At 39.4% G+C, this 14,981-nt stretch overlaps 1 protein-coding gene across 1 annotated transcript; it reads left to right on the forward strand.

Moving 5' to 3' along the window:
• Positions 1 to 3,683: 3,683 nt before the first annotated feature.
• LOC148009837 (uncharacterized) lies at positions 3,684 to 12,193 on the forward strand. Its single transcript, XM_087673118.1, has 2 exons — positions 3,684 to 7,791; positions 11,512 to 12,193. Exons 1-2 carry the CDS (start codon positions 6,627 to 6,629, stop codon positions 11,520 to 11,522), a joined length of 1,176 nt encoding a protein of 391 aa, XP_087529244.1. The 5' UTR covers positions 3,684 to 6,626; the 3' UTR covers positions 11,523 to 12,193.
• The last annotated feature ends 2,788 nt before the right edge of the window (positions 12,194 to 14,981 follow it).

A 14,981-nucleotide genomic window follows, 5' to 3' on the forward strand; every position in this document is an offset into this window, starting at 1 on the left:
ATGTGCTTTTTTGAAGGTCAATATTACCCCCATTTTGAAGCTTGTCAGTGTGTTGTTTTCCAAAGGTACCCTCAATTTTAATGTTTTCTTTCAAGGTTGAAAATTTGAAAGAAATGAGACAAAAGTTTTTGCTCTTTGAGCATATCATATTAGTAATGGGAAGATTTAAGAAATTTTATGTAGCCTCAATCAAATTTTTCATTATTTTGGTATTCTTAAAGGTATAGTGAAAATAAAAATAGTATACAAATAGATATGATACAATACTTTTATTAAAAAAACCATCAAAATATCACAAACATAAGAAGGTCAACCATTCTACTTAGAGGACTTGTACTCATGGTTTTTATTATTGAGTCGAAATCCTTTGAAGCATCCACACATCCTCTCTCTTGTTTACAATAGCTCTTTAAAGCAATTGTCCTTTTCATTGGCTAAGGAATACAAAGAGAGAGGACATAAAAGCATTCACAAGGCATGACTTAGACACAAGATAACACTCACTAATTGTATGCAAAATGTATTTGATTAAGGTTCCCAATCTCTTAACTGAAAAATAGGACACTCTCAACAATAAGGCATTGTGGAGATGGCAGGTCATAGATATGGAACCTTGATGCACAGCTGAATGCTCAATGTAAAGCATACATGGAAACCCCTTGAAAGGACATTTGCAAAGTAAGTGTAAGGAAACCCTTTTACAAAGTTGTAAAGAAAGTGTGTATCTGTAGCCTTTTAAAAGGAGGGTAAAGCATCTACTCTCGCATGCCTTACTTTCTTTTTTATATTTTAAAATCAAAGTTATTTGTCTAAAGGAAAAGGACAAAAGGGACAACGTCCTTCACTTGTACTCAGTGTTATGGCTTACAACCTCCTTCAACAACCAAGGGGCAAAAGGTAATTTGAGTTGCTACTAACCCCACCAAAACATAGTAAGTATTAGAGTTTAGAGGGCTCCTTGAAAATCGGAGAGAGAATTAAATCCCACAAGTTCTTTGAGAAGTGCAATGTTTTAGAAAAAATTTGGAGTGTGATTCACTTCTTAATCATTAGCTTTTTGTCTAGTTAAAATTATCTAATTAATTTTGTGTATGAATATATTTTGAGATGGGCAGGTTGATAGTAGTGCAAGACCAACTTAGTTGAAAGACTATTTTCACATCTTGAGGTGTCACATGGCTCTTACATGTAATTTAGTCTATACATCAAAATTTCCTTAAAGAAATGAAACTATTTTCACATCTTGAGGTGTAATATGACTCTTATGTATAATTTAGTCTATACAATGACATTTCCTTAAAGAAACAAGAGTGCAATTGGGTGCACTAGAGCATTGTCTTATTATAGGTGTGTTGTTTGACTTTGTTAATGTTAGTGGCCAGAGAGAGAGAGAGAGAGAGAGAGAGAGAGAGAGAGAGAGAGAGAGAGAGAGAGAGAGAGAGACTGACTTTGTGTGTATAGATTTCAAAAACCCAAAACTTAGTGCAAACAATAACTCACAAGAAAAGTTAATGGCCATCAACTTTAATCGAAAAAACATTGGGGCACAATGCTGAATTATAATAAGACGTCTTAGATCCTTGGGGCACCCAGCCATTACAATAGCATGTACTCTCATGAGCAATGCTAGAAAAAATGATTGGATTGTATCTTAGATCATTGAGGCACCTCCACCATTAGAATAGCCTATGCCCCTATGTTCGATGCTTTAAATAAAAGGTAGGATTGTGTTCTTGTTGTCCACACCTTTTGAGGACACAAAAAAAGGGGGGAGGGGGGGAGAAGGCATCAAAATGAAGGGTGATTACTTTTAGTAATAGAAAGGGTGGTTGCTTTTAGTAAATGAGGGACCATCTTTGTGCTTGCTTGATAAACAAGGGGCATGCTTGGTGGTCTTGTGTATTCATCCTCTTGATCCTGGGCTCCTCCTCTTCTTCTTCTTGGTCATCATCATCATATCCTCCTTGTTCTTCTTCCTATTATTCATTGTTCTTCTTCCTATTCTTCATCATCCCACCCCCCACCCCCAACCCCTTCTCTCTCTCTCTCTCTCATCACCATCATCATCATATCCTCTCTCTCTCTCTCTCTCTCTCTCTCTCTCTCTCTCTCTCTCTCTCTCTCTCTCTCTCTCTCTCTCTCATCACCATCATCATCATCATCATATCCTCTCTCTCTTTCTCTCTCTCAGTGACAAAAATTATCATGCCCGGCTTCCCTCTCCCATCGCCTCCTGCTGCGCGCCCCAGGAAGGTCCTCAGGCGCTTGCCCCATGTCTTTTCCAAGACCTTGGAGGTTGCCTTCCCCCACACGCTCCTCCTCCGAGAAGAGAGAGACGACAGCTACGCCTTCTCAGTCCTCGAGGACCAGCGCGCCTCCTCTCCCTTCGATCATGACGCAGAAGCTGGCGCGGGAGAAGCCGTCTCCACTCAGGTCATGGAGATCCTCGAAGGAACCATCAAACTACTTCTCCTCAAGAAGAAGATGCCAAGGGGCCACCCTGCCTCTCTCCATGATAACACCCTTATGGTCCCCATAAGGTACCGATTGCCTCCTTCTACCATACCCCAAGCCGCTCAGGCTTCCTACCTCAACCATGTCTTAACCATAACCATCCCTAAGGAGAGGGGATAACTCCTTCCTAAGACCCCCCCTAAGTAACATCATGCCAAGCCTTTTTCTCCCATAGACCTCCTTTATCACTTTCTTCGGTGTCACCAAAGACCTCCTCCTACCTTTTCAGCACATATGTGCCTTGTCGATGACCTAAGTGATGCCTTTTCTGCACCTTTGTGCCTTGTCAATGACCTACTTGATGCCAATCATGACTGCCAAAACCTTTGGTAACTCCTGAAGTTATGATCGTAACTGCAAAACATTTGGTAACTATTTTAAAGTTGTATCTAATAACATACAAATGTGTTTTCCGAAGGCTTGAATTTGCAAGTTAAAGGCCTAGATAGGTCTTTCTTCCTCAAATGAGGATTGTGGCAACCTTCTATAGTTAAAGTATGGAGGTCGTGTCTACCACTATGGGAAGGTTGACTTCCCCATAATTTAAGCAAGAATGTTTATATCTGCTCTATTTATATGCATGGTCTCCTATATCCTTTACAACAAAACAAGTGGAATATATTGTATTCAATCTATGGTTACTAAGGTAAAGTTAATGTATGATGTATGAATTTTAACATAAAGCTCTATGGGAGTAATTAGTTTCTTTAAATCAAGCATATACATGTTTGTATGTGTTACACATTGCCATCAACAAAATATTGACTTGCATGGCATACATTATATAAGTAAGCACAATATTCACCGAATCGTGCACCTATTATGTGTACATCTTACCCAAATATCATGTGTGTGCGTGTGTGTGTGTGCGCACGTGCGCGTGCGTGTGTGTGTGTGTGTGCATGCGCGCGCGCGCGCACACACACACAACTTATAACAATCTTTGTACTAAAAACTTTTTTGCCCTTATGTGATACTCATGCATACATATATGACACACATATGACTTGTAAAAAGCTTTGTATAAGATTCTTGGGAAAATGATAAGATTTACTAGTACATCTCCGACAATAGTAAATGATAGAGATATACAAGAAAAAGTACATTAGTCTCTCCCTTTCTTCTTGTACACATACATCCCTCCACTCACTTATAAGTCTCTCCCTTTCTTCTTGTACACATACATCCCTCCACTCACTTATAAACACATACTACGTGGCCAAACTCTTCAGTCACTATGCTATGAAACATGCAATGATTGGTTGATACACTATTCTTATGTGTTTCTTCTAACTTGGGCATGATATTTTATTTAGTTGACAATGTTGTATATGCTCCATTGAGTCCATTATTAGCACAAAATTATCCTCCTTTCCCACCTTTATGCCCAACAAAAGATGGGGGTGGCTACCTCTCAAAACCTTGATCCCCTAGGTTTCTACATAAGGAATCTACCACTAGCTTGACATTTATGTTTTCTGACCTTAATATGTATGCATGCATGCACATACACACATGCGCACAAACACACACGTGCGTGCACACGCACACACACACACACACACACATCACTGAGACACCTCTTACATAGTGTGATAAAATCTTGGTGATCATATTACCATTATTAGAATGTGGATGACATGCATACCCTCTATTATTTAGATGCAAACACCAATGCACTTGTTTTATGAAATGGCGCACTTTCTAACCTTTTTTATAGCCTTACCTTTATAGGAACATGAAGGATTCTAGACACTCACACAAGCTGCACACATGTAGATACACATGCATGCACACGCAAATGCAAAAATGCACTTCAACTCATATGTGGTTTATAGTATCCTTGTCCTACCTATTGGGGATAAAGGCATCAGTGTCTAGCCACCCGTGTATTAGTTGCATTGATAATACCTACACACCCGCACACCTATATACTATAGGTGGTGGATGCACATCACTATCACTTCATTCTTTATTCTTTCAGTGACGTTTGAATAAAGGGAAGGCCGATCACACATTCTGACTGTTAGACTTTCCACATCTTGTGTCTCTCTGTCTCTTGCACTTGCTCCTTCCACCATAGCTCTTGCTTCGGCTCTATGCTTCCACTTTAGGGCTCACTCCCTTCAACTGTTATCAAAGCCATCTTCTCTGAGAGCTTGAGCCTGACTTGGCATTGCTTGAGCTTGTGGAGAAAAGCTTCAGCTCACAATTTCAATGGTAGCCATGGATTCTTCACCCCGAGGTATGCATTGAGCTCTACGACTTCTTCCCCTCCTTTTGCAACTTGTTCCAGGCATCACTCAACTTATTTGAGCACCTTAGAGTGCTTCTGATGCCAGGAGGCATATTCCACGGTGGATTCCGTGAGGTTTTACGGTGGATTCCGTAAACTTAGATGACCGGGGCTCATACGCAAAGAGGATTCTTTGTGCGAGAAGTTGATGGGGACGCCTGTCCTTTTCGGGCGTTTCATTAATTTAGTGTGTACATGGGTGATTCCATAGCGGGTGATTCCGCAAAATGCATATTAAATTAATAAACGTTTATGAGTTTAGAGTGCGCACTCGTAATAAATTAAGGTTAGGATTTATTTCTAACCAGTTGATTTATTTATGTAGCTGAAGACTGCTAGGTATTTACTTTTGTCGGTTTAATTGTGTTATTTTACTAACGATTGTGAATGCTTCAGTTGATGTGTAGAGATAGCAGCAGTGGCGGAGGAAAGCATTGGAGTCTAGCGGGTTTTCGACTCTTGGACTAGATTTTGATAGGCGCCACGCCTATATTTTGTTATGTCTATTGAGACATCGATTATTTATTATTATTTTGTATGCGCTTATGCGCCTCGATATGTTATTTCTATTTGGACATTGAGATTGGACGTGCCAGACTCTATGGGCACCGTCCATTAGCTTTATTTTCCTATTTTTGGTAGAAAGCAAACTCAAAAGCTAAAAGCTTGTCATATTTTTGTAATTGGGCTATTATTGAGCATGAAGATTGGAAATATACATTAAATACATGCTTTGTGAAGCGCTCACACAGGGCATGGGGGAGATTGAACCCAATTTGTGTCTTGCCTCTTGTCGTGCTTGCTTTTACATGGGTTTTTGTGCTAAAAAGTAGAGTACTTTGTTCTTGGGGACCTTCCGGGATTCACCACGTGAGCTATCTGCGACCGATCTGCGCACCAGTGGTATCAGAGTGGAGCAGAGATCAAGAGCTTCCAATCGCTACCAATCTCGGGCGAAGGCGGAGCTCCAGGAACAAACGGCCTCTACAGTCAATCTCGTCGCGAACCGTCGATACAGGCAGACTTCTGGCGATCAAGAACCCCTGTTTCCACTGTCAGATCGCGAAGGACCAAGCTCTACAGGTGGAGGACCACGCATCCATCTCCTTCATGAAGTCGTGGATATACAGTAAGAAGTTCATATCTTTTTCTTCCAAAAAGCTTAGTCTTCAAGCTTAAAGACTTAGGAATTGAAGAAGTCCCACAAAAATTCTCAACGAGGTATCTGAGGCTGTCCGAAATTCGCGCGACGTCATCAAACACATCCTCTTGACCTCCACGATCTGCGCCGTTTTCAGTCGACTCTCCCTCCCTAATAAGCCTAAGCTACTAAGCTTATTAAGCTTAAGCTTAATTCATTAAGCTAAGTCACACAATCTTCTGCAAGTCACACTGGGCAGACAAGTTCAGTAACTCCGGGTCTCGCACTCCTGAAGTCAAGTTCCGTAAGTCGACAGAAATCAAGTACTGCAAGTTCTGCAAGTCGGCCTAAGTCCAGCAAGTCAACAACTCTGCAAGTCTGTTCAGTCTGCAACTCTGCAAGTCAGACTAAATCAGAACTGACTAGTGCTTAAAACTCATAGAAGACTTGTTCGTATGCAAAAACTCTGAACTGGAAAGTTGTTCGCAGCAAGCTGTTCTACCTATCTACAAGTTTGTTGAAGTACTTTCAGCAAACGGAGATAGAAATATTGCAGAATTTCTGAAAATTGAAGAAGAAAATATCCAAAAATACATAGCCTTGTAACCCCAAATTTGAGCTACGCTCATCCCGCTAACTGATTTTGAGTGAGAAAGGTTTGTTGAGTTTTACAGGATGACTACCCCACATATGGATGATCCTATGGCTGAAGACGATCTACCCGAGCCTACCATGGAACAAAAGCTGGATCTTATCATGTTGCAATTGGAAGAAGAGCGAAGAGCTAGGCAAGCCTTGCAAGCGCAATTGACAAAGCTACAAGGAGCGTCCACTGACAAAGAAGAACCTCAAGCTGAAGATTTGATTCGCCGTACCATCAACGCCACTCTTGAGGCACAAACCATTCGCAAGGAATCCAAGATAAGTAAACGAAGTTTCAAGTTTCGCACTTTCAATGGCATAAGAGAAGGAAAGACTGTTTTATCATTCATTAGCCAGTTTGATGACTATTTCCATGAGGAAACTTATTCCGAAAAAGATAAAATCAAGTGTGTTACTAATCATCTGATAGACAGAGCATCACTTTGGTGGACTGTAGTCCGCAAGAGTATAGAATGTCCTGCTACATGGGAAGATTTCAAGAAGAAGTTCATGCAAAATTTCCTACCACCGCAATTTCATGAGAAGGCTATCAAGCAATGGGATTTACTTCAACAGCGCGATCGTGAGCCTATTCCACAGTATACAGAGCGTTTTTGGAATGCACTCCTACAGCTACGCATGCTTGAAGACGTACCAGAGACGACACATAAGCGGAAGTACATGTCTGGACTTCTTGGACATTACTACGCTGAAGTGAACATGTTCAAGCCTGCTACCCTCGAAGATGCCATCTCCTTAGCTCACGACACTGAAGATAAGTTACGCGGAAGAGATCGACGACCACAGCCATTCCAAGCAAACGGTAATTATGGATCTAAACAATTCAATTCCAATTTCAGAAGGTTTAATCCAGGTCGTTTCTCATCACCATCTTTCCGCAAGAATTGGCCTAAACCACCTGCATTACCATCCACTGTCAATTCAAATCCTAAGCCTATTCCACAAGCAAATCCAAATGTACCCAGACTCCCAGCCATTGCAAATAATGTGACCAAAGCCAAGCCCATCGTATGCTACAAGTGTCACCAGCCAGGGCATCTCGCAGCAAATTGTCATTCAAAGAAGCCATCAGCACATATCAACTACCTTGGAGCTATGGACGAAGACGAGCATGAGGATATGCCAGATTTTACTGAAGATGAGGATGATCCTATTACTACTTCCGACACTTTACCAGGTATGCCTACTTCACATTCATTGTTGACTATGAAATGTATGGTGCATGGAAAAGAAAGAACTATATTGCATGACGACGGTAGTACCCATGACTTTATTTCAGCAAAATTGGTAAAGGAATTGAAATTGCATACTGTACCTACGCACTATCGCATAAAAGCTGCATTTTTAGGCACTAGGTACAATGGCACACAAGAAGTTCAAGATTTAGAAATTCAAATTGGTCCATATATTGAAAGAAGAAATTTCTTAGTTGTCCCATTACAGTCAAGTGACATTATCCTAGGAATGCCATGGAGACACCAACATAATCCCAATATAGATTATTCTACACACACAATGACTATTAATTTTCAAGGAAAATCTATTACATTATTTGGTATGCATGCATCTCATATTTTTCCACTGCTTACGCATACTCAAGCAAAACGTGCACTACGTAAGAATACTAAATCATATCTCATTTGGGTGAATGAATTGCACGCAAAGGAAAATCATATGCACCCTAAGCATAAGGAATTTCTTGTATATTTTAAGGACTGTTTTGCAGAAGACCTACCACCAGGTTTACCTCCATCACGTCCAGAAGACCATAAGATTGACCTAATACCTGGCACACAACCACCTTGCAAAGCCCCATATAGGCACAATCAAATAGAGCAAAAAGAAATCCAGAGTCAAGTTGAAGAATTACTAAATAGAGGCTTAATTCGACCTAGCAGTTCTCCATTCGGTGCACCTGTGCTCTTAGTCAAGAAAAAGAATAATACTTATCGTATGTGTATTGACTACCGAGCATTAAATAAGATCACTGTAAAGAATAGGTATCCTATACCTAGAGTTGATGACCTTATGGACAAACTACAAGGATCTTCTATATTTAGTAAAATTGACCTTAAGTCTAGATATCATCAGGTGAGGCTAGATAGATCCGACATATTTAAGACTGCATTCATGACACAGTTTGGCCATTACGAATTCTTAGTCATGCCATTCGGATTAACTAATGCACCTGCTACTTTCAGTAGAATGATGAACCGTATTTTTCTAAAATATCAATATTGTGTGATTGTTTTCTTTGATGATATTTTAGTGTTCAGTCAAAGTGAAAAAGAGCATTATGAGCATTTATCATTAGTTTTTCAATTACTCAAAGAAAATCAATTGTTTGCAAATCCTGACAAGAGTGAATTCTTTAAGACAGAAATAGAATATCTAGGTCATATTGTATCAAAAGAAGGAATAAAAGTTGATCCTAAGAAAATTGATGCAATATTGCATTGGCCTATTCCTAAAAATGTACATGAATTACGCTCATTCCTTGGTCTTGCTAGTTTCTATAGGAAGTTTGTACGTAATTTCTCATTACTTGCTTTACCATTGACCAAACTTCTTAAGAAAGGCATTGTTTATCAATGGACTGAAAACCAGCAGAAATCCTTTGACTTACTCAAACGTGCATTAACCAATGCCCCTGTTCTACAATTGCCTGACTTTAACAGACCATTCTTTTTAGTTGTGACCGATGCTAGCGGATCAGGAATAGGAGCCGTGCTAATGCAAGACAACCATCCAACAGCATATTCTAGTTCTAAGCTGAAACCCTCTGAGCTTAAATATTCCACTTATGACAAGGAACTCTTAGCAGTTGTCCAAGCATTAAAACAATGGAAGCATTATTTAATGGGTTCAGAATTCATGATAAAGACTGACCAGCAAAGCATTAGACATCTACTTAGCCAACCCCAAATTTCTGACCGTCATATCAAATGGGCTTCATTCATTCAAAGTTTCCATCCTATCATTCAATACCAACCTGGAAAAGAAAATGTAGTTGCTGATGCATTGAGTAGAAGACCTGCTATTCATAACATTTCTATCATATCTTTTGATTCTTTGATTGCTATGAAAGACACATATCACCAGGATATTACTTTTCATTCTGATTGGCAAAAATTAGTTCAAAATAATTTCATTCCTGTTGATTCATTGTCATATAATGATGGATTTATGTTCTTTGAAAAGAGACTGTGTGTTACTATTCCATTCCGATCTTTCGTTTTGAATGAAATTCATTGTCCCCCATATCAAGGTCATAGAGGTATCATTTCTACATTACGCATGTTAACTGAAGATTTTTATTGGCCGCATATGGATGCAGATGTATCTAATTTTGTTTCTGAATGTTTGATTTGTCAAAGAATAAAGAGACATCATGGTAAACAGTATGGGTTATTAATGCCTTTGTCTATTCCATCTAAACCTTGGGAACATATATCTATGGATTTCATTACTGGTTTACCAAATACTAAATCTAACCATGACATGATTTGGACAATTGTAGATAGATTTAGTAAGCAAGCATATTTCATTGCATGTAAGAAAACTTTAACAGCATCACAAGCAGCACAGTTATTTTTGAAAACTGTTTTTACTAACCATGGATTGCCGAAAGTGATTATTTCAGATAGAGATTCTAGATTTTGTAATAATTTTTGGATTACACTGTTTGCAAATCTAGGCACAAAGATTGATTTCTCATCTGCATTTCATCTAGAAACAAATGGACAAACAGAAGCCACAAATAGCACTATTTTAGATCTTTTACGTGCATACACTATCTCTAAACCTCAGACATGGGATACTCATTTGCATTTATTACAGTTTGCATATAACAATACACCGCACACATCTACAAAGAAAGCACCTTTTGAAGTTATTTATGGATATAGATTATCTACACCTGTTGCATCTTTGTCTAATAGAATACAAAGTGCCGATGATATTGCTGTTATGCATAACACTATTTTTGATGAGGTCAAGGATATGATTGCTAAAGCCCAACAATCATATACCAAACAAGCCAACAAGAAACGACAAGCCATGAATTTCAAAGTTGATGATTATGTTTGGCTTAGAATAGAAAAGCGTAGACTGCAAAGTGTAGATAGACATCCAGTTGTTAAATTAGCTCCTAGATTCTACGGACCATTTAGAATCATTCATAAGATTAATGACAATGCATTCAAGTTAGAATTGCCATCTCATTGGAAAATTCATAATACATTTCATATTAGTCTATTGAGACCATTTAGAGGCCAATTACCTATCCACCCTGTCTATGAAAACCCACCTTTACTAGAAGAACAGACTGAAATACTTGAACCAGAAGCCATCATAGACACTGACTACATGACCACTAGAACTGGCCGAAGGTATTCTAAATATCTAGTAAAATTTAAGAACCATCCTGTAGAGGAAGCACAATGGATGCACGCTAGAGACTTAAATGCTTTCCCCACTCTGTTAGCTCCACATTGAGCTAATAGCAATTGAGGTCAATTGCTATCCCACCCCGGGGGTATGATGCCAGGAGGCATATTCCACGGTGGATTCCGTGAGGTTTTACAGTGGATTCCGTAAACTTAGATGACCGGGGCTCATACGCAAAGAGGATTCTTTGTGCGAGAAGTTGATGGGGACGCCTGTCCTTTTCGGACGTTTCATTAATTTAGTGTGTACATGGGTGATTCCATAGCGGGTGATTCCGCAAAATGCATATTAAATTAATAAACGTTTATGAGTTTAGAGTGCGCACTCGTAATAAATTAAGGTTAGGATTTTTCTAACCAGTTGATTTATTTATGTAGCTGAAGACTGCTAGGTATTCACTTTTGTCGGTTTAATTGTGTTATTTTACTAACAATTGTGAATGCTTCAGTTGATGTGTAGAGATAGCAGCAGTGGCGGAGGAAAGCATTGGAGTCTAGCGGGTTTTCGACTCTTGGACTAGATTTTGATAGGCGCCATGCCTATATTTTGTTATGTCTATTGAGACATCGATTATTTATTATTATTTTGTATGCGCTTATGCGCCTGGATATGTTATTTCTATTTGGACATTGAGATTGGGCGTGCCAGACTCTATGGGCACCGTCCATTAGCTTTATTTTCCTATTTTTGGTAGAAAGCAAACTCAAAAGCTAAAAGCTTGTCATATTTTTGTAGTTGGGCTATTATTGAGCATGAAGATTGGAAATATACATTAAATACATGCTTTGTGAAGCGCTCACACAGGGCATGGGGGAGATTGAACCCAATTTGTCTCTTGCCTCTTGTCGTGCTTGCTTTTACATGGGTTTTTGTGCTAAAAAGTAGAGTACTTTGTTCTTGGGGACCTTCCGGGATTCACCACGTGAGCTATCTGCGACCGATCTGCGCACCAGCTTCCAAAGCCTCAATACTAGCAACATGAGCAACAACATCAATGTGATTTGCACCCATTTGCTACCCCCTCATTCCTGATCAACTTGCCTCATCCTCTAGCTCTCTTGTCACTCCTCTCAGCTCTTAGCAATCCTTGGAAACTTCCCCGATATCTTTGGCATGAGTTTGGGCATCAGTTGGAGCACCTGGGATCGGCCATTGATTCACAGTTTGTGACAATTTGTTGTCATACAATCTAGGACAAAACCTCATTCATTGTCTCGAGGTCACTTATGCTTCTCTGGATGTATATTTGATGGCAGATCATCTGGGATATTATGCCAATGTATTGGAATGCTTTGGGACTGTTTTGAGCACTCTTTTGCTCAATTTTACGGAGGTTTTTCATTGTTATTTTTAATAGGGTTGAATGCTATTTTATCAATGAAAGCATATGCCTATTGTTCCCAGGTGCATAGCAATTATTCCGAATGATATACCAATACTTATGGTTCATGTTACATGCTAATTATGCTTCTAGATTGTCTTTCAGCTGAGTTTGGAGCTTTAAATCTTGACATTGATTGTCATTTATTGTTATGTATGGTTATTTGATTCTCTAGTAAGAACTTTGCAAGATACTTGGGTCGGATGCTCCCAGATGTATGCTACTTCGAACTTGGATGTATAGATGCCTTCCCCATGATGTTTTAAGCTTTGTTTGCTCATCTAGCATTCGACTTTCCTTCCAGTGGGGGAGTCACTTCTTGACATTTGGAGATGACATTGAGCTTTTTATTATCCAATTGAGCTTGAGGGTCTTACAATGAGATCATGGGACTTGGTGACATGTACATACTCGTGTCATGCTTTATGTATGCAATTGATGCTTAGTGGGATGATTTGACATTCCTTTTGGGTCGGCACCTATCTCTGTCACAATATAGTCAGTGATGTATGCATCTTGGTTGGTTATGTATCGAGCTTCCGTTACATTGTTTGGCATTTGAATTTTATTCTAGTTGGAGCCACTTCTTGATATTTGGATATTACATTGAGCTTTTTAGTATGCAGATGAGCTTGAGGATCTTATAGTGAGACCATGGGACTTGATGACATGTACATACTCATGTCATGCTTTATGTACGCAGTTGATGCTTAGTGGGATGATCCAACATTCCTTTTGGGCCGACACCTATCTCTGTCACAATATTGTCATAATGAAGCAACTCATGGACCTTCCCATGGAGGAAACTTCTATGTCAACCCACTTAAATGTGTTTTATTCCATTATCAGTCATTTGTCTTCGTAGGGGTTTGAATTTAAGGGCACTCTTCTTCCCTTCTTCCTCTTAGTTACAGTGTGCCTGAATCATGGGATACCTTTCGTACTGCTATGTGAGCCAACATACCTCTACTCTAATGGGTTACAGTTGTAGGATGTAGAGGTGCACTCTTGACTAAAGTGATTAACAAAAATAATGTTGATGCTTCCCACACTTCTCATGCTTTGACAGTTAGAGGCAGTAATGGTAGGGTGGTAATGATCGCTATGGTGGAGACTCTTAGCAATCTTGCTCTCAAACACGTGGACAGTCTCGCAGTAAGTCCCATGGCCGTAAGTCCTCATTTACTTGTCATTACTATGGGAAAGCAGGGCCTGTTTGGCCATAGTGCCATAAAGTGCACGAGGACAAGCACAAAGAAAAGGGAAAGGGTAAAGCACAGGACAAAAATGATAATTGTAACATTATCCCTAGCAAGTCCAATGTTAAGATTGAGGAGATTAATATTGTGCAGACTTATTTTGATGATGATTTTATACTTGCAGCTTCTTCTCTTGATACTTGACAACAACTAATTAATGCTTTGTCAAGGTATACTCACTATTGGTTGATAGATTCAGGGGCTTATTTTCATGTGACCCCTCATATAGAGTGGTTTTACTCCTTTCACAATTTGACTGGATCTGTCCATTTGGGTAATTACCTGGCATTGGAGATAGTTAGTATTGGTGATGTCCAATTGCAGTTTGGTTCAAGTTGCATGTTTACTCTTTATTAGGTACATCATGTATCGGTTCTCACAAAGAGCCTTATCTATGCTAGGACTTTGGATGATGCAGGTTATCTAGTTTCTTTTGGTGATTCCTCATAGAAGATTACATGTGGGAATCTTGTCATTGCACATGGTGCTAATTCCAATACTCTCTATCCCTTGCTTGTATCTAAGTCAGTTGATCACATTTTGGCAGTGGATTCAGTTCCACGTGTATCTTTGTGGCATCATCACCTTGGACACATGTCCTTAAAATGAATGAAAATGCTTACTTGCGTTTGTAGTATCTTCCCCTCCCCCTCCCCTTGACTATAAGTGCTTTGAGTCCTGTGATCATTATTTATATGGTAATAAGACACGTAATACACATAAAAAGTCTAGTATGACATGCATGGGTGAGCCATTGGCTCTTGTTCATTCGGATGCTTGTGGTCCCATGCCCTGCAAGTCATTAGGTGGCGTGAAGTACTTTGTCGCTTTCATTTATGACTATATGCATAAGATCTGGGCATATCCTATTAAGAAAAAATCATATGTCTTAATAACTAGGCTTCCTTTCAGTGTGTTGGCTTACTTTAGTTGAGAATGAGTCTAGGTATAGGCTGAAATGCCTAAGGTCAAATAATGGAGGTAAGTATGTCTCTAAATTCTTTGAGCTATCTTGTGATGACAAGGGTATTAAGCGTCAATTGACCGCCTCGTACACCCCACCCTAGAATGATATGGCATTAAGCCTATGAAAATGATAATTAAGAAGTAAATTTTCAGTATGCTTAGCCACAGTAGGCTTACCACAATATTTTTGGGCTGAGGCAGTTACTACTACCGTACAGTTGATAAATTGGTCCCCATGTACTGCTCTTCACTATCAAGTTGTAGAGAAGGTATGGTCTAGAAAACCTCCCTCGTATGCTTATTTTCATGTCT

This window comes from Lygodium microphyllum, chromosome 30 (assembly GCF_053477565.2).
Source record: "Lygodium microphyllum isolate KBCC chromosome 30, Lygodium_microphyllum_v1.1.10, whole genome shotgun sequence".
Taxonomy (NCBI): domain Eukaryota; kingdom Viridiplantae; phylum Streptophyta; class Polypodiopsida; order Schizaeales; family Lygodiaceae; genus Lygodium; species Lygodium microphyllum.